At 32.0% G+C, this 23,866-nt stretch overlaps 3 protein-coding genes across 3 annotated transcripts in view; 2 read left to right on the top strand and 1 right to left on the bottom strand.

Moving 5' to 3' along the window:
* Nucleotides 1-2,585, bottom strand: part of LOC119840602 (ATP-dependent DNA helicase DDX11-like) — a 6,148-nt gene extending 3,563 nt beyond the window's left edge. Inside the window, exons 1-5 of the mRNA XM_038367288.1 lie at nucleotides 1,998-2,585; nucleotides 1,801-1,921; nucleotides 1,180-1,499; nucleotides 743-909; nucleotides 301-541 (exon numbers count right to left, since the gene is read on the bottom strand). Coding sequence (XP_038223216.1) covers nucleotides 301-541; nucleotides 743-909; nucleotides 1,180-1,499; nucleotides 1,801-1,921; nucleotides 1,998-2,117 — 969 coding nt within the window. The 5' untranslated portion in view covers nucleotides 2,118-2,585. The remainder of the gene's footprint in view (nucleotides 1-300; nucleotides 542-742; nucleotides 910-1,179; nucleotides 1,500-1,800; nucleotides 1,922-1,997) is intronic.
* Nucleotides 2,586-2,724: 139 nt separating this feature from the next.
* On the top strand, nucleotides 2,725-4,314 carry LOC119840408 (dynactin subunit 6-like). Its single transcript, XM_038367007.1, has 4 exons — nucleotides 2,725-2,911; nucleotides 3,012-3,182; nucleotides 3,394-3,566; nucleotides 3,907-4,314. Exons 1-4 carry the CDS (start codon nucleotides 2,901-2,903, stop codon nucleotides 4,119-4,121), a joined length of 570 nt encoding a protein of 189 aa, XP_038222935.1. The 5' UTR covers nucleotides 2,725-2,900; the 3' UTR covers nucleotides 4,122-4,314.
* Nucleotides 4,315-4,747: 433 nt separating this feature from the next.
* The window catches only part of LOC119840406 (phosphatidylinositol 4-kinase beta-like), a 41,696-nt gene continuing 22,577 nt past the window's right edge, over nucleotides 4,748-23,866 (top strand). The window contains exon 1 of the mRNA XM_038367004.1: nucleotides 4,748-5,291. Within this exon, the coding sequence (XP_038222932.1) occupies nucleotides 5,203-5,291 (89 nt within the window). The 5' untranslated portion in view covers nucleotides 4,748-5,202. The remainder of the gene's footprint in view (nucleotides 5,292-23,866) is intronic.

Below are 23,866 nucleotides of genomic sequence, written 5' to 3'. Positions count from 1 at the left end.
ACATATCTGACGTTTACATGTTATATATAACTTCCGACAGGTGGCGGCAGTAGTTTCATTTGGATATAAATTCTAACATTTTTTTTATTTAAATTGGATAAATAAATCCATATCTTCAACCCACAATACTTTTTTTATGCAAGGCAATAGACATATTTTGGTTCTAGGAGTATGTTAATAAGGATCATATCATTATTTTAGTTGAAGCTTAAATCTCAAAAAAGTAATGTTAGATAGTTAATAAATAGATTGTTTTTCAAAACTAAGTATCTATCTAGTATATATGTATAATATACAAACCTCAGACTCATCTAAAGCCATTCGAGAGGCATAATATGGACATGCCTTTAACAATTTGCCACACTTTACTAAATCTTCCATGTCCATAATATCAACCAACAATCTCTCCTTGAGTTTTGTAATATTACTCTGATTATAAAAAGGGCAGCCCGTACATGTTTTTGTTTTGGTTTTCTTTAACACATTGCCATCTTCATCGGTTAGGGTTGATTTAGTTTTAGATTTTTGTAAATCTAAACACCTGAAAATGTTCAGTTCAAGAATACTTATAACTAAAAGACATAAGAAATACATCGTAATCTCAATCTCTTAGTGAACCAGTAAAACAAATGTAGGGATATTTGATCCAATTCTAAATATAGACAAAAATAGTTAGATTATACATGAAAATATATTACCCTTACCCCAATGAAAAATATTTATAATACTCATGTAATCTCACCTTTCATTAATCAAGTTGACATTCTTCAGTTTATTAACATCAGAGTTGATACAATAATGTTGTCTTGATCCCATGGTTACTACTCTAACGTTGTTATTGAACACTGTACGCTTAATTTCTCCAACAAATTGAGATAGCTGACTGTGTGTTCTGCTACTTATGTATATCTAAAAATTTTAAATAAAATTAGAACATTGAGAGGTATAATATTTTTAACAAATAATACAGGATACATGGGGAGTATTTCCAATAATTTTTGAGTCTTATAGACGAGAATTATCGACAAACTGTAGCTTGAATCAGTTTCTTATATATAATATGTATCTTCTCTTGCAAAACAATATTTATTACATTGTTTACCTATGTGACAATCCCATCTCCATAGTGCTACTTTCCTTTAGTTTGACATACCTTAAACGCTACTTCCAAAATATTACCTTTGTAATAGGATCACTTTCATTATCTTCTACATCTTCATGCTCAGAATCATCATCTTGAACATCCACATCTTCAATCATTAAATCATTGTCTAAATCTTCTTCTAATTTGTTTTCCTTATCTTCAGTTATCTCTGGAGTTTGCTTTTTAAAATAGCGATCTATTTTATTAATGTTCGCCTTACATGATGCTACTCTCTTCTTCAGGTCATTGAAATATTCTTCCCTTTTATTCAATTTATCTAATTTTAATTGCAAACTAGCAATAATTTGGTTATTTTTAATTTTATGATACTCTTCTTGTAGCCAGTCATCAGCAGCTGAAAATTTTAATACTATAGAATACATTTATCTATAAATAAGTCAAAGATTTTCTATTGAATAATAATTATCCTCCTCACATAGATATTTACTAATTTTAGGGTAAAACGGTGAATCAAATATTATATTAACTGTAAATATAATAAATAAAAATGCAATTTGAAGAGATGATCAAGAAAGCATACATTTATACATTAAATTGTTTTCAACTTCTTTGGTATTGAAATTGAGTTTACTTTGCTTCACTGATCATGAGAAAATATTTTAACATTCATATTAGTAAAACGTAGAAAGGTTTACCTGGAATATCAGAATTTTTTTCTTTTAATACAGCTATTTCCTTTTCTAAATCTTCTACGACTTTTTTGTTATTGTCTTTGAGCCATTGTAATGCACCGCAACAAATACTCAACGACTTTCCCTGAAAAATGTCAGTAATAAGTGAAAGTTAAATAAGTACACTATATAGACACAAAAATATCTTCATGATTACTCACAGTTCCAGTGGGACTCTCAAAAATACCAAGTTCTTGCTTATCTATTGTATCGTACAACTCTTTCATGAATTTCTTTTGAATATCATATGGTTCAAACGGAAATTGAAACTGAGGCTCCATATTGCTTCTCTTTCAAATTAAAAATATTTAAAATGTGAAATAGAAACTTCAACGCAGAACAATATTAGTTACGAACATTGCCGCCAATGCGATTGTCAAAATGTGACAAATAATGATAAGAATTAAGAAGTAAGAACACACTAGTATTATCAAAGAGTAGTATAATAATATGGAGTATTGTACTATCTGTGACACTACATAGTCGATGTGTAAAATGATGATATTTTCCAACTTAGAGAACTTGAAGAGTATTTTTGCATTTTGTTTGTTTTATTTCACATTGTAGTACATAAACAAAGGATCGATGGTTGGCTCCCATGCTATTTAGACTCCGTAATTAAGTGTAATCTATGAGCTAGAGTCTCGACAGTACTAAAAAAACGACTTAGTCTGCCATGGTGATGCGTAAAAATAATGCGTCTTGTTCGGACGGCAACAATTACATCCGTCCCGAACTTTTGTTAACTACTACACCAAATGGGCAACCGTTTATCAGTAGACAAAACAAGTAGAATGTTATTACACATTCTAACAAATTTAATTGTCTCTGGAAATTACCTTTAACGACAAAAAAATATATATGTATATCTGTCAAGTGACAAATGACAGTTAATTTTAGATAACATTTATAATTTGTGTTTTGAAGTATGAATAATATTTGCACTACATGAAAGAGTATAAAATCTGAAACTATTTATAAAATTGATATGTGTATGGAATAATTCTGTATTTTAAGTAAAACGCCTTTTTCTAATAAAATAAAACTTTCTTGCGGTTACAAACATGTCTCACAAGTAAGTTTACAATTTTTTTGCAACTGCTATGTTGAATATATAAATGTAGTCACTGTTGGCAAATGTAAATAAAATATGCTCAATATTGTCATTATTCTAGCATAAAAATTTTGCCTGGTGCAACAGTTTGCGAAGATTGTACTCTAGAAGGTGACATCACTATTGGAGGTGGCACTGTTATACATCCTAGAGTGACAATTAAGGCTGAAGGAGGCCCCATTATCATAGCAGAGTACTGCATCATTGAAGAATACTCAACCATCATACACAAGTATGTATTTTATTGTACAATCAGGGCTCATGACTTATAAACTAATCTAACAAGAAATGCAAAGGTGTTATTCAATATTTTGATTTCTAAAAGTTTATCCATTTCTAATATTATATATGATGATTTAAAAAAGACAATAATATAAATTTTAATGGTAATACCTTCTCCAAATCCTGTATATAACTAGGATATTATAATTTTTTTTTTACAGAAAAAGTGACAAACAAGAAGTGCCACCAAAACCACTTTTCATTGGTGCTCATAATGTTTTTGAAGTTGGCTGCAAGCTGGAATCAATTTTTGGTCACATTGGGGAGAGTAATGTCTTTGAGTGCAGATCTTTTGTTGGTGTAGATGTCAAAATTGGAAGTGGATGTGTTGTTGGTATGTAACTATTTAAGATAAAAATTACAGTGGTATTTTGCAATGTGATTCTGTGCTAATGGTAAATGGAATATAATAGGACATCTTAATTATGATGTACTCGTAATGGTAAACATTCACCTTTCCACTTTTCAATTATTTTTAATTATTTGATACCACTCTTAGTATCAAATCAACGAAAATAAACACACATGCAATAAACACAAGAGACAATATTTTGTCTGAAAAAGAACCTTGACTTTTAATGTTAACAAAATATAAAAACCCTTAACAAGATGATAAGCACATATAATATATTCATTGAATCTCATTATTTCTTTATTATCTATTTCTTTTTCAGGTGCATCATGTCAACTCATAGCACCTCAAACATTAGTTGACAATACTGTTATCTGGGGTTCAGAGCACCACATCCGAGAAGCATTAGAGAAACAACCATCACAGCTTTTACAGCTTGACTTCCTCAGTAAAGTAATGCCCAACTATCATAGACTAAGAAAGCCAAATGTTCACAAAAGGCAATCTTCGAGACAGTCACAGGAACCTGTTAAATGATTTGCTTTTTAAGTGAAAAATATTTAACTTCATTTATAACTTAGATCTAAGCTAATTCAAGAAATGTTTCGTTAACCACGATATAACATGTTTCATTTACAGAAGCTTTTATAATTACTCTAAGTATGTTATAGAAGCCTTCACTCCATATACTTAAGTTATTATATCAAATAAAATATGATAAGAATGAAATTGGTACTATTTATTTCTACTTGATGAATTTAATTTTCTACACTACTTAATTTTTAAAATGTCTCGTTATAAATTCATTTTTCCTCACTTTTTTTTTTACTTGTACAAAATTTAATATTATGTGTTCCATTTTTTAAAATGATTGCGTCTTACTAAATGTTATCTTTACCAGAATTCCGAATTAGGCCGATCACCTGAGGATCTTTGTTACAAAAATATCGTAGGAAGCTGAACATGGATTATTTGTCTTTGATGGGTATTCATTCTTATACATATTTTTTATGATTAATTGTTTCAAATTTTTAAAAAATATATTACAACTTTCAATCTCTATAAATACTCTGTGAAGTAAATGCACAGAAAACATATCACTGTCAGTTTATGACATTGGCAGATCGAAATGTGCAGATGTCACACTATATTATTTGTCAGGAGCAACAAAATAGAAATTAATTGTGATGTTGTCTCGATGGAAGAGTCATCGATTTCTTTAATTTAATATTTCGTTTAGTTACGTTTACAAGCTTTTTGTAGTATTTTTCGCAGTAAATATTAGTTTTTATAGCTTGGTACGATTTTGTTTTTGAATTTCTACATCTGTGGCCTGTGTACATTTCAAGACAAACCAGTTTAAAAGTTGACTGTCGAAGTCAGTTCCTTAACAAAAGTGGATCATGTTGATATATTGTTAATTTAATCAATTCTATATAATTTAAGAATTGCTCATACTTTTACATATTCGTTGTTGACTTTCGTTTCAAGTAGATGTGGGTATATTTTGAGTAGACAATTGTGTGGACTATCGACGACGCCATGTTGTTATTTACTCTTTGATTTTACGCTTTTTTGTTATGGGTTTTTTGTGTGGTGAAAACATCAGTGCGTGAGCATGTTGGAAGATGTCCCTATTCACGGTAGCCGCCTCGATGCCAAAAACAAACCCCCTACGCATCAAAGGAATCTTAGCCTGGATTTCAGGTGAGTCACCTTACTTTCAGTAGGTACTATCAATGAGCTCTTATCTCCTTACAGTACGGGCTATTTTCGTTCAACAAACATTCATTATTATGTATTTATTTTAGAAAATTTATCGCCGACTATAACTCTTATCATGTCAGTTTCTTGCGATAATAGGTCGATTAGTTCGTATTTAAATTTGTAAGTAAATAAAAATATTAATCCTAACTAATATAATCATACAAAGTTATAGATAATAAAATATAAGTCCTTTAAGTATGTATTGTTTTTTATATTAATAATCTACCTATTCAAAGTATAATAAATAATTTACAATCACTGAATCAATAACAAATAATATAAGATATTATAAATTATTTAAATGAATAATTTCATTAAGTTTTACTTGAGTGTTAAATTTTTTATTGAGCGTCAAGTTTAATGTGGTAGTATTTCTTTATATAAACTTTATTTATAGTTTATAATTATTGTTTCTTACTATGCCTTCATTGTAATATGATATCAATATCTACAAATTTTATTATCTGTCCTTAATTACTGAAATCAGACGACCTTGGCAGCAATCCAGTTATACACTAAAGAGAGCCGAAATGATTGATAGATATACTTTCAATAGCAAACAACGGGTTTGTGACAGCCAACTATAACTAGCTTTATTGCTTAAAGCTGTTTGATTAAAAACCATTTCCTTTATTAAACATTCAATTAGCAGTCTGAATGATTTATAGAAATTTTGTCAATCAGGTACACAAATGTAATAAACAAATAGCTGTCTAAAACTGGGGTACATAATCTATCGAGAATATTGTTGAATTGAATACCATTTGTAAATTACAATAAAATTACATTTTACAAATATAGCTCCTTTGTAGCCATTTAATAATTCTGACAATACAATAAAATACGAAAAATTATACAGGTGGATTTAAATTTTTCAGAATATTTCAGTCACATTCGTTTTGTATTTACTTAAACTTTCCATGTCAATAAAGTTTTAGGCCGCTCTTATTATTGTTATTGAAATTTGAGTAGCCTCCTGGTGGTATGTCTCAAATAATATGATCTAATTTCAAGTTTGTTACACCATATATTTATACCTATTACAATTATTGCGTTTTAGACTATTTATATTTTTTTACAACAGTATAATATAAATTCATTTTCATGTTGTCTAATTATAATTGAGACTGGAAATAATGAATTGTAATTTCAATATAATTAAATAATAACTACCTCTACTTTCACATTAGAATGCTTCTTAAAATTTTAATGTTATGAGAGTGTAAGTAACTTACATAATTGTCTCAATAAGTACCTTGAATTTTTGAATATAACAGAAATAGAAGTGATCTTACAATACTTGACTGTTAAATCATAAGATTTACATATTTTTGTTATAGTTTTGGTTGTAAAGTTTAAATTACATTGTGGTGTAGTGAAATGACAAGAATTTCCAAAGAGGCATGAAAGAAATCATGTCAAACATTGAAAACCCATGGAGTTATAGAGCGAGAAAACAGAAATAAGCAAAAAGTCGAATTGAATACCTCGTCATTTTAGGGATTGCTGAATAAAACTACATTATTTACATATCAATAATAATAAATGTAATTTAAACAAATTGAGGATAACAACAACTCAATTTTTGTGTTGAAACATTGTTTTACCTAGAGAATATTTAATTGTTATTTTATACTAATGATTGTGACAATTATTTTTTTGGGGTAAATATTTCCAATTAAGAAAAAGAATTTAACATACTAAAGTGTATATAAAGTTAGATGAGTACATACAGATTGTATAATATTAGCTCTTAAGGAAAATCTGTTTATTTTAACACTTTTATAGTACATAAAAGAAAGAAGAAAGAAAATAAATTTAAGCAATTGATTTTTCCAGGCAACTCCTTAGGCAAAGGATAAATATTAAGTGTACAATCTGTCATGTAGTATTATTTTTTTTTATTAATTTGTTTTGTAAAAAAAAGACAAATGCTCCAAAGACAGACTCTGCTATGTTATCATTATTTTACAAAAATAATTGGTATTGATAACAAAGGTGATAAAGGCAATCACTGTTTAGTGAGGGAGTCAAGCACACTTTAGCACGAATTGGGCCATCTCACACTAAGGAAGAAACCACAACCCTCACAGCTTATTTGCCCGCTAATACATAAAAGAATAATAACTTTCCAACAATAAACAGCCTTTAAGTTTTTCAATATCACTTTTGGAGTTTTCCTTAAGTTTTACGATCTAGGGCATAATTATTGTGAACTCAATATTAGGGATCGCGTAAATACACGAATCTAGTATCTAGGGCAGGCTTTGAGTACAGGTGAATGTAGCGGTCGAAAGTAAAAGTGCTGTCGGCGGATGGCGGCGGGAGGCCGATCGAAAATTCCTGCTTTTAACAATTTATTGCTGTATATATTGCTATAATAATGACTTATCGGTTTTATTTGTAATTAGCAAGATTTGAGTGAGTTAGTTTGTCATGTTTCTGATTTGATGTGCCATTCTTTCTATTTACAAAAGGGTTTGATATGTTAACTTTAGCTACTGGGCTTACCGTCTAGCCAGGTTTCCGTTTTTTACTTACAGTATTTTGTATTTCACCTGAATATAATAATTTTAATCGAAGCGTAGACGTCTAGACGCTTTGTGTTGGTGTTGGTGTGTGTGTGTGTAAACAATTTCGGAATTTTTTCGAACTATCACACTCTCGATTACCCGTATTATGAAAGTCGGCACGCTCGTAGTATTATGAATATAATCCAGAATGTAGTATTTTGTAGTGCGATTGCAGAAAGTTTTGTACTTGGACGATGATAAAATGTTTTTGCAATCATTAAAATATTATTCTTCGCTTAGCAACTCCGTCTGAGTATCATTCTAATATATGCTATGATGGTGATAAGACATGTACAGTATAGATGTTACGCAATTCTTGACTATTTCTAAGCTATCAATCAATAAAACAATTGACTTTTAGAGTGGAATGTCTGGCGTTCATTACGCGAACGAGCGCTTACCCAAGGCCCTCCTTTATTGGAGCAATAAACGAAATATCCAGTGACTTTTGAAGCAAATGCTGATTTGTCCTATGCGTAAGTTAATCTGTATACGGTAGTGCCAAAGACTCTTACATATGTAATACGGATTTTATTTAATTACAAGCCGGCCAATCAGGGACAATAAATTCCCTGTGTTAATCTCTTATGTATGTTGTTCAAATGTTATTCTTACATTCGCAATCGTATCCGTTTTGGATTGGGCGTACCCGTATTAGGTTGGAGTTCCTGAGGTGTATCTATGTACCTAACAAAAAACGGAAAAGGGGAAGTAATTCCATTGCTTAGGTGGGTTCATTGGTGGCCGGGATTCAAGCGTCGCCACGGATCGGCGAGAGGACGCAGCTCTTTCCATCTTGGAATCCATCTTCATGATTATCATCCCTTATCATCCGAAGAATACATACGGAACCAATAGCAATTACATAATAATATCATATTATAGATAGCGTTCTGATACTTCTGTCATAAATAAATGATAAGCTGATAACGTCTTTGTGTTTTATGATTAATTCATTTAATATGTTCATAGGTCAACGCAATTATTTGTTAAACTTTTGTTATGAACGTATTTCACTTTTCCAAAGTTAAGTACTTCATATGAGAGATAAATATTGTGATGTAAACCCATTTCGGGTATATTCTCTATTAGCTTTCCGCTTGCTGCTTCGCCTGCGTAGTCAAAGAAAAAAATCGCATAATTCCCGTGCCCACGTTATTTCCAGGATGACTACTATCTCTACAGCAAATTTCATCAAAATCGGTTCAGTAGTTTAGGCGTGAAAGAGTTATTAACGCATTTATAATATTAGTAGCGATTGTTTTCTAAACGCGTCAAATGTAAAATTTCATTACAATACTTTGTTATCAATTAATTAAGGAATCGATAAAGTTTGATACACAAGAGTATAACAACGAATAGGTAGTAATAGTAACATATTAGAATTAAAACACGCGAAAAATCATAACCAAAATCAAGTCAATAGGAGACATGATAATTTTCAATCAAAATGGCGTTTATGAGGATTGCTATTTGCGTAAACAATTAATGATTCATTGTGTTAATTAGACGTATCAAGTGAAGAATGCGTGGTTGAAGCGTGTACGTACATACATATTATGGTTTATGACCCTTTATCAATCAGTTGTACGTCATCGGAATGCGAAGAATGAACAACGGAAAGGATGGTGATCTAATTCTTTCAATTACCATTAATTTCGTTGTAAAAGAACGCACGTTAAAAATTTACAGCGTTACAGTACCACTACATAGAAGAACAAAATACTTTTACTTTAGTTAGCAAATGTAGCTTATACACTATAATGTATTTCATGCTTTTTTTGGGCGGTAAGTCCGGACATGGTATTTTTATAACAAAACCGTCTTTTCAACATTTAGATTTTATTTCAATTTTAAATACTTTGTTGCGTAGCGGTGCTACAAAGTTTATCCAAAATTTTAGATAGTTTGGTTCATAAAAGAAACTAATGCCTATTAGGTATAGTTATTTAACTTCATTTTTCGAGGGGTATTTTTATAGTAGGAATAATAGGTACTCCAAATTCTTTTACATACATACATATATATATCAACATCATCATCAGCCCATCTATGTTCCCACTGCTAGGACACAGATACGAACCTACAACACCTACACCCAAACCATAATAAGTATTATAAACGGCCATCCAAACATTAATGATATTGGTGTATGAATGAAATTGTCGCGGTGGCAACTGTGTGCGAATCGTTCTTAGGCTGACATTATATATAGTGAGATGTGAATAGGCTGGATATTTTTGGTTCACACTTTACATAGCGTCAGAGAGATCACAGCGGAGGTTAGACGCCGGAGTTTGCGGCTGCTGATAAATGTGTCTGAGAACTCGTTTATGATCTGTGTTCTTGTTATGACTAATTTTATATATCACTAGCTGTGACCCGCGGTTGAAACCGCGTAAGTCCGTATCCCGTAGGAATATCGGTATAAAAAGTGCCTGTGTGTTATTTCAGTTGTCCAGCTATCTACTAAGCAAAATAGTATTATTATTCACCAATAGATGTCAGGAAAAAAAAACACGAATAAAACACGAATATTACATTTTCTAAAAAAAATTCCTAGCTAGATCGATTTATCGCCCCCGAAACCCCCTATATACTAAATTTCATGAAAATCGTTGGAGCCGATTCCGAGATTCCAATTATATATATATATATATATATACAAGAATTGCTCGTTTAAAGGTATAAGATAAGATAATACTGAATGTGTCACTTGTCTAATTCAAAAATGAACGTGTTCTAAATATCTATACTCAATAATGTAAAGCTGTAGAGTTTGTTTGTTTGAATGCGCTAATCTCGTGAATGATTCGAATTCAAAAATTCAATTTGGTATTGAATTATCCATTAATTGAGGCTATATAACATCATACAAGACGTGTGTGAGACCGCGATGTACAGCTGTTAATTGTAAAATTAAATTGTCCTCATTTAAATGGCTTCTATTTTAAATCGTAAAGTATTCATATTTAGAATTTAATTTCAGTGAAAGGATATTTCGGAAACGGATCGGTAGTTTCGTACATTAATTTGAACATAAGAACTTATTTGTTAGTGATTCAAATATTTACCTTATTTTAAACAAGTTTTATTCATATGTTAGAGATATAAAAGTAATGAATAAAAGATGTATGCGTTCAGAATTGGGGTTTCGCTAAATGTCACTATAATGCCAAGTTAGGGCATCTAGGACGATAAAATAAATTCTGAAGGCTAGAGTTGATAGCCGCTTTTTTAAAAACCCTTTTACAGTTGGTTTTCATCTATATCTATCCATCTATATTCATGTTATTATCGGAACGACTTGTCTTGTTTATATTTAAGTAATATTTGGAGTTATTATTTCATATTAACATCTTTCTTTTTTTTTGCTATTGTAAGCAATAACGCCTTATAATATTCATCTGTCTTTTAAGCTTTTAGATTTGAACCACCGAAAATATTAGCTTAGGTTATTTTAGATTCTTCTTACGTTATTATTATAATATATTATATCTTTATTGAGGTAGCCTGTATGCTCTTTAACTTCATGTACGACGTGAGTGAAACCGCACAGCTAGGAAATGATAAACTTGTTCTCGCCTTGCACATGCCAAAATGAACATTTTCCTGTGATATTGATTTTTTTAGTTTGTAGTTCGTAGAAAATGTTCCTGTGACATGTTTCCTCAAAATCTATAGATCTAGCATTTTCTATGTTAGCAGCGACGAAGAAACTAAAACATACCAGAGGAATTTATTAATCAAGCCTGCGATATTCATAATGAACTAATTTATCGAAAAGTAGCTGCGCCCCCTGTTTTCTGTTATGTCGTTCCTTATGTAATGCCTTCCTCAATAAACAGGCTGTTCAACATAAAAATATTTCTTTTTATTCGACCCAGTTCCTGAGATAAGCGCTTTCAAATAAACAGACAAAAACTTCAGATTTATATTTTTTAACTAAATAAATAATTGAGTTATATTGTTAGTTTACATTTCGTGTCTAGTTCCTAAAAGACTAGGACCTTGCCAATTATAATATGTATTGTCTTATTACAAGATACCAAAAATATTGTGGGTTCTTTGCGAACAAAGCAGCTGTCTGCAGCTTTATATAAAAGTTCCAAGTATAGGTACATATTATCTTTTCATTAAACAAAGTAAAACACTGCATCGTGTATAGGAAAACGGGATAAATATAATAGCGTTAAAATACTGCCTACGTACAAGAAAATTCTACAAGACAGATTATGTAACAACTTGTAAGTGCATTACGCCTACATTGCAAAGGCTAATGTTATAATGTACATAGGTATGTATCTCACTCATCGAGTATAGCAATGTTCTATAGTACCTACTGTTCAACATATACTAGTACATATTACATACTACTTATGTAATATATAGTATTGTAAGTTTTTCAAATTTTAAAACTTGTTATCCAAATTGTGGCAGGGACAAATCCAACAAACCGAAAACGTCAAAATTCGTCATTGGTAAAGACCAACAGATACGACTCTCTTTATTTAATTATATATAAGCTATCTGCATAGTAATAATTACGAAAAGTATAAAGAAAAATTAATCAACCAATTTGTTTACTAGATAATGTTTACAAAACATCTAAAATATTATATATAAAGTCCATAAAATATATGTTTTAATTTTGTTGTTGTAACTATATAACTTTATTAAAACATAAAACAAGCAAATGCCGTTATAAGTGATATTATAGGCCTTTTGTAAAGGCAACTCAATTGACGTCAATGTAGTACATAAATTATTATTGGCGGTTAAATATAAGTAATTTATTTAATGTAAACATGTTATTCTATTTACTTGAAATTAAATTTTGATAATATTGTTTCATTTCGTAATATTTAACGTTATATAGAACATTTTAGTATGTTATCCTACTAATATTATAAATCCGAAAGTTTGTGAGGATGGATGTATCTGTATGTGTACGTTTACGTTTGTTACTCTTCACGCAAAAACTACTGAATCGATTGCAATGAAATTTGGTACGTAGTTAGCTGAACACCTGGAATAACAGATAGGCAACTTTTTATCCCGATGTTCCTATGGGATACAGAGTTACGCAGGCGAAACCCGGAGCGCGGCTAGTATGTAATAAACTGAATTTTTTACCGAGGCAGATATAAATAGTAAATCGTTACAATAAAGTCTATGGAAAAAAAGAGATGTGAAAAATATAACATTGAAACAAATCAATTGCACACGATTTTTGTTTAACACCAAACATAAAAAGTGTGGCGTATTTCCCTACAGGCTACATTCGGGATTCCCATATTTCCTACACGGATTGAGGGTGAGGAAATCAATACATATTAAATAGACATGTAGACTTCTTGGAACATAAGTTCATTGACCCTCCATAACATCTAAGCCTTGACTATAGATAACCCCACTACATTGTTATTTAAATATCTACTAGCCTAAATCCTAACATAATAAATGTACCAAGTCATGTAATCTTTTATTCTTTCACTTGCATTACGTTATTACATTATTTATACGTATGAACATTTTGACATAAAATAGCTCAAATATTAAAGAGAAACTGTTCGAAGTATGTATTAAAATAGAGTTTCAATCAACTGTAATATTTTTCGTAGTATTAACAAATATTGGTGCAGTTAAAAGTTCGATAAAAAAAGTATCTATATTTCGAAAATGGAACGGAAATTAAAACGAAAAGCCGCGAAAAAAAGCGGCCCCAATTCATTTGAGCCAAAGCCGAACGCTCCCACGTAGTACCTGGTCAAAGTTTGAATAATACATACATAATCGACAGTTGTACATCACTTCACCTCTTTTCGCACTGCTGTGAACAATTTCGCTAAGAATAATGGGGTAAATGAGGCGTTTTAAATTGCGTTCCGCGGTTTGCAGTTCGCGAACTACTGAACTGGGGCTAAGTGCCATGGGTAACTGCTTATGAAAGCTAAAAATGCTAGTAGGCCATCAATTATTATTCCGCGCTTTGGAGTGGAGCCTATAAAATGTAGCTGCTTTTTACTACATATGCAATTTTAAATACACATAGTTGCTAGTACCTAAAGAGTTTCTTTATGCAAGTGCTTTTTCTTAATAATGAGGAATGTATATCATAATATTTCATATGCGCTCCATCATGGGTTTGTTTGTGAATACATTTTAAAAAGATAGAAGCTGCCTAGAGACAGTAATGTCAACTATAGGAGGCACAAATCCATCTCAAAACTAATATGCTCGGCAAGATTGTCCGCCTTTCCTGTTTGCGTACGATAATAACATGTGTTCACGTTGTCTCTTTGATATTAATGTAGCCAGCAATCGTAGGTCACTACTCTTAACATTTGAAAGGGAGAGGACACAATGGACGGAAACGATCAATCAGTATGAACCCACGCTAGGGGAGTCCGTGTTGGTCCATAATAAGCAATGACGGACCCCACCAATGTATGCTTATAGTCTGAAATTTTACTATTAAAAGCGGCATTGCTAAGTCTGATGTAGATATCGCTCGTGAAATGTAGTGAAGTGTGATAGCATTTCTTTTAGTAATATGCATCGTAAGATTTTCATCTTTATGTCAAAAAAGTTTTTAGCTCTAAATTCAAGCGTCTGCAAGGAGAGTTCTATATTATAACTAGCTGCATCCGGCAAACGCTGTTCTGCCTTACTCTTATCGTTTAGTGGTATGAAAAATAGATGTTAGCCGATTCTCAGACCTACCCAATATGCTTACCAAATTTCAGAGGAATCGGTCAAGCCGTTTCGGAGGAGTATAGAGACTAACATTGTGACACGAGAATTTTATATATAAGATAATGCCCCTTATGATTATCGTATGAAAAATGAATCTTATATGATTTATTCTTCTGTATGTTAGTTATGAACCTTAGGTATATCACCGTAGGTCGCAATTTTCTTTACGCCCATATTTTCCAGCAAATAATCTTACGATAAATTTTAGTTATAACAATAAAGAAAAATAAAGTTTTTAAGGAAAAGTACGGCAAAGGTCAAAGGACGTTCACGCGAACGTTTCATCTATTACCTACCTACAGGCGTAGATTTGGGTGTGGTTTTAACCATTTAAGGCTAAGTGAATTGTCTGAGGCTTAAGCAGATAATTTCCGTATGTCGAATAAAACTTGATCATGATACATATCATAATAAAATAGTGGTTAAGATGGATGAGATATCCTTGGATTTGAGTACACAAACATAATTACACAAATGTTATAATTTTTAAAGTGTAATAAGTTTTTTGTCTGTTATTTTTCATTTACTACGCATTTTTGTAGAAAAATATTGCACAAGTTTAGAATTTACTTATTTTATGCTTACCAGAGTTAACCAAAACTTATCAGATTTATATTTACCAGGTAAATATTTATCTGGTTAATTCTTGATTTAAACTAATTCGTGATTGCTGGCTGTTACACGTCAATTGTAAGTGAAATCACACTAATATTATAAATGCGAAAGTTTTGTCCATCTATAGGTGTGTGTGTGTGTGAGTGTGTGTGTATGTGTCTGTGCAGTGTATATTATTTATCAAGATTTAACATCTGAACGGATTTGGATAAGTAATTAATTTTTTAATTTCTTCTATAATGAAACATGAATTTTGATAATATTTTGATGTTTGTTTGTCTTTTAATAAGAATGACGTATTTAAAATTCATACAATTTATTTTAATAATACCCCAGTTATTCTTTCAACAACGGTGGTAACAACAAAAGCTGTGTTATTAATAAATATAAAAAAATGAAGTACGCAATACCTACGAAAGAAAGAAATTTCAGGAAATTTAATCAACTTGATTATACAGGTAACCCAAAAACGAGACACAAAAGGTTGCATATCATCAAGCACCACATTTAGCCAATATCAAGCGAAATGTGCACGGCAGATGCTCGAGCAAAAATCGCAAAAAATAAACAGCATTCCGCACCTGCCTTGGTGATTTAACAAGCGCGTGACAAAAACATCTGCCGGGATTGCGGGAGGGTAGCGTGAACGTGACGCTGCGACGGCTCCTCTCAATACAATGGTACCTGCAATTATAGTGAGCTTCCTTATAAAAGTAAACAGTTATTGTAATATACTATAATAATAATATACCATAATAGTTAGAGCTACCTTATAATAGGAAACAGGTTTAGTGAGGATCATCGTGTTATACGGACAATAACAAATTTATTTGATTGCAGAAATGCCAGGGAATTGAAAAATATAACAGAATGTTATGAATGTTTACTAATGTGCATACCTATATGCGAAAGTATGTATTTTCGTTTTACTTTCATCTCAAAATGGAGCGATTTTGTGTGAGACATGATTTTATTCTTTCATTCAGTAGACATTTCATGTAGAGAGCGGACATAATATAGGATACTTATTACAACGGTAAAACATCTGTTTCCCAAGGAAATCTTGTCTGAGTACGTGTGCAATCCAAGCTAACCTATATATGTTATTTAAAATGTTCAGTTACATGAATCATGACATCTATTGTACCTGCTGTCCTTTATAATTTACTAGCTGTGTTCCGCGATTTCACCCACGTCTTACCTACACTCGCATTGTATTGCCTATCTTAATAAATTGAATATTTAACATAGAAATAATTTTTCAATTCGAACCAGTAATTATCGAGATAAACGCGTTCAATTAACAAACTCTTCAGCTTTACATTATTGTATAAGTTAGCTGTAGGTAACCAGTATTTTGCGCTTCTAGTGTTTATAGAAACAGACCTGATATTCAACGTTCATACCAAATTGAATGTACCGATCCGATTATGTTCGTAGCACGTCTGAAATGATGTAATTTGATTGGACAAGAACTACAAAGAAACGGGTGCGAGATTGCGTATAAAAACTACTTTCGATGATGATTTGTATTATCTAATAGCTATCTATGAAAGTGTTGGAGAGTAGTACCGACGAGTGCCGCTATTGAGTGAATGTACCTATATCAATTTTAAAGTAATGAAAGGACTTGGGCTTGTACGTCTGTAAATCCTATACAAAACTAACTAGAATAACATATAAGGAGACGTTGTCCATATTTAATAGGTATATATAAAACGGGTTAAATCAACCGAGCTTTATACATATTCTATATGGAGTTGAATCTCGCATGCTCCAGTTATCTCTTATATTCAAATGAATGGAAATCATTTGGAAAGTAATGTTATGATACGCGATATTTTGTTCGAATTATATATATGTATAATATATACATACACTACGATTGTATGACCTCGGCTACTTTCGGAAGTGCCTATTCAGTTTTATTTCGCCTTGTGTATAGCAACCAGCAAGGTCGTGTAGCCCACATGCGAATGTTAAGCGTTATGTTATAATTAACTTCATTCCAGTTATTTAAAATTATTAAGAAACTAGTGAAATAGAACACGAGCTTTTATTATTTAAATTTGTTGAAATCAAAATGGAAAATACTGAACATTTCTGACGCTATAATATTTTTTGTTCACAGTAACATAATATTTATAATGTAACGTTGCCTCAAAGGACGCATTGAATAATCAAACAAATGCACATTCAGATTATACTCGGTGGTAATTTATAACGAGGACCTAGTGACGAGTCTTTATGATCAAGTATTATAATAAAGTCAAAATGTATCGTATGATGTGCCGTTCTTAACATGAAAAAAATTTTCACTGGATATCACAGTGGATTTATCCATAGCCTTCACAATTAATATTATATATCTCTCGTGAAAGCCTTTACTAACCTAGATAATGTTATTCCAGAAAGGAAGTTAAACATGCAGGCTTTCAACTAAATCGCCGACATTGAGTCGGGTCAACAGTCTAGTCCCTTGTGTTCTATTTATGTTTCATACAGTTGATGCCCCAGCATTCGTAATAATGAGTTACGTAATAAGAGAAATGTTTTCGTTTAAACTCAGCTTAAGCTTTTGTTTCTAACCTTTTTAGTGAAAATCTAGCGAATTTATAAGGCGGTAATCAGTTATTCCGGTCAAATGAATATTTTTGCTTTAAACAGATTATTTTATGGGTACAATATCGAAACGGTAAAGTTTAATGGATCCTCTGGCGTTAAACTTCGATATAACTTGGCTTGTCTTATTGTTTGCGTATTGCAGGTTTCGCAGAACAAAGCCAAGTTAACAAAATATTTATCTGCTATACCTAGTTTGCTAACTTGACTATGAAGTTAATTTTGAAGAGATTTCGCGAGAATTAGAACCAGCTTTTAGTTCTTTTAATTTGGCTTCTTAGATGAACCTTATATGTTATAGTATAATGTAGAGGTATATATGTATTAAGGATGGACTTTAACGTTGAATACCTAGGGACCAAATAAATAGCAAAGGAAAACGGGTTACCGATGCAGAGATGTTTTATAATTTCCTTACTATTTTGAAAGGGTATCCCTTCCGCTCATTTGTAAGATTTTACGGAATTGTTTCCGTCATTGATTAAGACTGTATTTTCATTAGTGATGACGTCACAGGAGAGCCATGGAAAACCAAAGCCACGCCCGCAGGTTGGAATGTGACTAATGCGTGGTTTACCCCTTACCTATATAATAGCAAACTGTGCATGCTTTGCGATCCATTAGTTTGTTTTGCTTTTTACCTTTTCCTAATGCTTTTCTTTTTACATTCGTTGGGTGTTAATATAAAGAAAAGAAGAAGATAAAAAGATTGCGTGAGTAATAAACACTAGTGCGAACTATGTAAATGACTTTTTATTTCATATAAATATATTTCATATAAATGTGTCGTTTTAGAAATTCTCAACGTGTTCTCAACATATTCTCACACATTTAACGAAATAACGTTATGTTACAATGAAAATGATTCGAAGTCAGTTAATTATTGTTAAATCTGCTTCATTCATGAGTAATAATACCACTGATGAAATTCTCATAACAATTAAATTTTATGTCACAGATCAGGAGATTTTTCTTTAAAGTTTTGCTTAATTTAATTGTTCGCTAGCTTTAATTAATGTAGCCAAGTGTTTACAAAGCAACTAAAATAGTATTCACTTAAAATTTTTATGTGCGTGCACAATATAGGCACGAAACAATAATCGCAAGCAAAAAATTGACACTTACAAATACGTTACGTATCTTTTTCGTATACGTATGTTGCTTTCTTTGAATTATTATTTTCTTATACTAAACATATTATATTCTTTATAACATAATATTTTAGTCTTTAGGAAAGGCGTTCGCAATTGTTGAAATTTCCATACTTAAATATAATAAATACGTCATAATATCATACTATTTACATGAAGTAATACAACTTATACAATAGGGGTAACTATGTATGGTGGGAGTATTCATGCATTTTTATCATTGCAGTGAAATGCTAACAATATCTACCCACGCTTATTCTATATGATAAATTTTCATTGCATAGACAGACAGGTTAGACTAGAGTCTAGAGAGTCATTGCCGATCTAGCAAGCTAATTCAGACAGTAAGTACATCGTACACACCACTTGTCGCTGGATTCTTCAGTCGTGACGCCCCACTCATTCACGATTATTGAGTCGTCATGCGCGCCAGCTGCTTTTTACATTCCATTGTTTGAAGAGGAAGTCGCCTAATTGCCTTGTAACGCAATAAAAGGAAACTATTTTTTGGGCCGCTTAGGAAATCGCATTGTTTGTGTTCGAAAACGTATTGCGGCTCGATGATATCGCTGCCTGTAATCGCTTGTTGATGTAAAACTCTATTATTGGTTTTATAGCCACGTTTATTTTTATTTACAACCCAATCGTCGTTTTGGGGTATTTTATAGACTGTAGTTTTACAGAGTACAAATGACTTTGAATCATGTCACTGAAATTATTTTTAGGTATCACAGAATTCAGTAGATTTATAATGACATCAATGACAGATTTGTCTGAGTAACATTTTTTTATTTCTTGAGGTAAAGAAAAACAACCGCGACGACGACGTGTGAAATTCATAATAACATTATAACTGCGAACGTAACTGTTTGCTTATCCAGCTTTCACAGCTGACGAACTCATTTTTCTTTGACATTTGGTTTTAGTCATTGAAGCAAAAAGGCTTATAAGGGGGGATATGAAATCATATAAATCTCTTAAGATGTCACGATTTACAGCGAGTTTAAATCTTGCGGTCCGGCATTCTATTTAAGTAAGTGCCTCGCGCTCGTGAACGGTTTTTTGCGAACTCCGTGGCTATGATATCAACTGACATTGAGCTCGTTAGAGCCGAGTTATCGCGCAAAACAATAAAATCAGATAACATACGCCTGAATGGGCCCAAGTATTTCCTTGAAATACGACAATGGTTACTGGTACCAGCGTGTTAGTGGCTCGAGGCGCAAGGCAGAAACAAAGCTATTATAAAATGTAATGTCGAAACGATTGCAATAACAAACACGCGTGACGATAATGTTATTACTGGTTCGCATTAATAAAGCTTATAGACGCGATTGCATTTACAAACCTACTTACAGTACCGAGTAAGTATACTCGGAAACGTCGGAATTTACTAATTTAGTTTCAATTCTAGTCTTATCAATTTTAAGGCTTTCTTTTTAAGCGTTTATATTTTTTCGGTCGTTGTTGGTTATTAAAAGATCATCGGAATTCGATTTAAATGCAAGAGACGAAATGTCCATAATTATTGAGTCATCCAACAGTCGACAATCATGACTAATTGATCAGACTCCCCCGCTCACCATCTGTTATCTTTTTTCTGTTTCCGTGATAGCGATTTTATTGCTTCTCCGTATGTCGGGGTTAGGATTGTCTACTTCACATTAGACTTTTTCTATTTTACTTACAATTGAATGTCCACATCTCTTATTGTCTTTAGTAAAATATTTTGATATTTATCTTATGAAATTCTAAAATGCCTTCCATACTATTGTCTATTTGTTTCTTCGAATCGTCGTTAAATATAAATTGGTTTATAGAGAATTTGTCATGTCGGGACGATTACTTATAGGTTATAATAGTTATAGCATTAATCCATGACGATGCAGAGTATTGTAGCGTGTTTTGGATTGGACACATGTAGGGACAAACAATAATCCGATTAGTTAATTAGTGAGAAACGATGTCATTGCTGACTCATATGCCCCTTGGGCTAGTTTAAGTTCGTGTAATATCATTACGTCCAAGGTTTATTTTCAATAGTAATTTCTTGAACGGAATACTTCTAGTTGGCTCAGGGCTAAATCGATATACCGGTCGTTGTTTTATGGTCCTGGAAGGCAATCTAGAGGCTAGGACACCTGATGGTCAGCGAGACACGTCTCGCAGTAGCGTTTCTTATCTTATTTGTGATGTGATAGTTACTTGCCATTGTATCGTATTCAATTAATGTTGGATATTATGTGGAAGAGCAATATAACATTTTACGTAGATATATGTATTCGCTTACAAATGCATAGAATGGGCTTTATATAAATCAACCTGAGAGGATATCGTTCTGAGTTTTATATGACAGTATATTTTAATTCTCTTTGAAAGGAACCATATATTCAACAAAAACATAATTGATACTGAGTTGTTTTTTTTTAAATATATATACTTACATTTTCGTTATCGCAATCGAATCGGTATCGTAACATTGAGAAGGTTTGGATGATGGATTGTTAATAATTCACTGCGTTAAGCCTTCTTGTACCCCAGTAAGTAATTTGAAAGATAGAAAAATCTTTTTACTCCGTTTTGCCTTTATTGTTATTAAATAACTCCCTAGTAGTTAGTATTGCAAGGATAAATTCTTCTGCTTTATTAGTATAGATGACCCTACTGATTCAGTATGATCCGTCTGACCGGTAGCGTGCCGTCACATAATACCTCGCTAAAGTAGGCGAAGGATAGGCCTCTTAAAATCGATACAACTACACCTACACCTAAATCCATGTAACATCTGCTATTCATACAAATAATCAAATTAAATCCATGTGGATGTGGACACGGTACTTATACCATTTTTTTTTTCTATGTCTGTTTGTTCCGGCTATTCCAGAGATTAGCGTTAAAATCGGAACGGCTGGATCGATTTTAACGGGTCTTTCACTAGCAGAAGTAACTGATGTAAGAAAGAGTAAGTTGAGCTTTTTATACTGATTTTACCATATGAGCATTAGGATTGAAGGGAAAAAAGTCATTTATGCGTGAGAAACCGCGGGACGCATTTAGTCTATACATATATTATGAAGGTAGTGTTTGTGTGTATAATTATTTTATCAATAGAAATCCACGTTATCTGTGAGTTGCTAAGGCTATATACCTACCATCTTATTTCTATCCCGGGCGGAGCCGGATCGAGTGACTAGTATATATACATAATACACGTAGGTATAATCTATTCGCTATCTACACTACTAGGACTACCTCTAGCAACCTATATCACAATGTTTCATTAATACAAGTAATAAAAGTAATGGAATTTTATCAGAACTGCAATTCCTATTTAATTTTGTACATCGTCATAACAGTGGATTTTAAACGGCAATTACGTCCAGATTACAGATTAATTAAATACTTGTAATTAAAACCAAAGCAGAGCAGACCTTTTGACCTATAGATATAATATTACCCTGATATACACTGCCAAATATAAATACGCTTTCACTCATATTATGAAATTAAAATGTAACACGATTTAGTTTTTATATAATATGTAAATACTTTCTGCAACACCTATTGGGAAATTCAATTTCCATTTATTTTTGGACATAATTTTCGATAACGTGATGGTTATTTTGGGTGTCGTGACCCGGGTCAAACATGATTCAATTTATGTTCAAGAATATATCTCTATTGCATAAATCTATTACATTTTATCACTCAAATTTCATAAGTAACAGCATTCAAATTATTATGTGGTTCTGCATATAAGTACTCTATTATTTTGACGAAGCTCAAATGAAGCACACAAAATAGTGAAGAAATGTGGGACAGAAGGTTAACTGCCTTTATCTAGTTCTCAGTGGCGACAGCTGTAGCCACAAATGTTTGAAAATGAAAGGTCATCCCCAATCAGTTTATTAACCTCATGATTGTTATCCACAGCGAAGCCCCCACGTATAAATATGATTTATAATACACCCGCATTTCTAGTGTATGCTGGATTAATTTTCAATAAGGCCGGTCACAGGTCATTGAATTATTATAATTTGTGAAAATGTAAATTATAGTAGCAACACGGAACAATACAGGCCTAAGGGTATTCTATTTTTTCACTCTTTTAGTTTATAGTAGTAGGGGAGCCCAAGAGGGGATTTTGGGATGTACTCGAGCGCGTCAGATTATTATAAGGGAAGGTACCTTACCTATTACTAAGTACCTCCAGAAAGTATGAGCAGTTGATATTGGTGGGTGCGCTCACAGGAGCCGCAGGAAATTAAAAAATATCGATAATTCTCTAAGGTTACGCTCAAATTGTCAGATTATCGAAATTTGGATTTTTTTTTGTTGTAAATAACCCGTAATATCTTTATCTGACGCGCTCGAGTCATATTTTTTTTATATTTTACCTTTTATTCGTAGCCACGAAATTACCACATAAATCGTAAGAATAAGTTATATTTTATTTCAGTGATATGCCAGAGCATTCAAAATATCAAAATCTAACGGGCTTGAGTATTTCCACAGCCCCGTTTTCTTTTATAATAAAAAAAAAAAATCAAAAACCTTTTTCCACCGCTAAAATTGAAAACACTATAGGACTTTTTTTCTTGCTATCCCATAATCTGCGAATTCCAATAGGTTTCTGAAACGCTCGAGTAAATACACATTTAGCATCTTGGGCTCCCCTACTATAGTCCTAGAATACTAGTAACTTTAATCAAACTTTCATTAAAGTACGAGGGAAACTTTAATTTCGACAACATAGGGTACATCATAATTACGTTGAGTTACTTCTCAGCGACGT

The sequence above is a fragment of the Zerene cesonia genome, chromosome 6, assembly GCF_012273895.1.
Source record: "Zerene cesonia ecotype Mississippi chromosome 6, Zerene_cesonia_1.1, whole genome shotgun sequence".
Taxonomy (NCBI): Eukaryota; Metazoa; Arthropoda; class Insecta; order Lepidoptera; family Pieridae; genus Zerene; species Zerene cesonia.
Note: the sequence above shows the minus strand (reverse complement) of the source record. Positions and strands in the feature narration are given on the sequence as shown.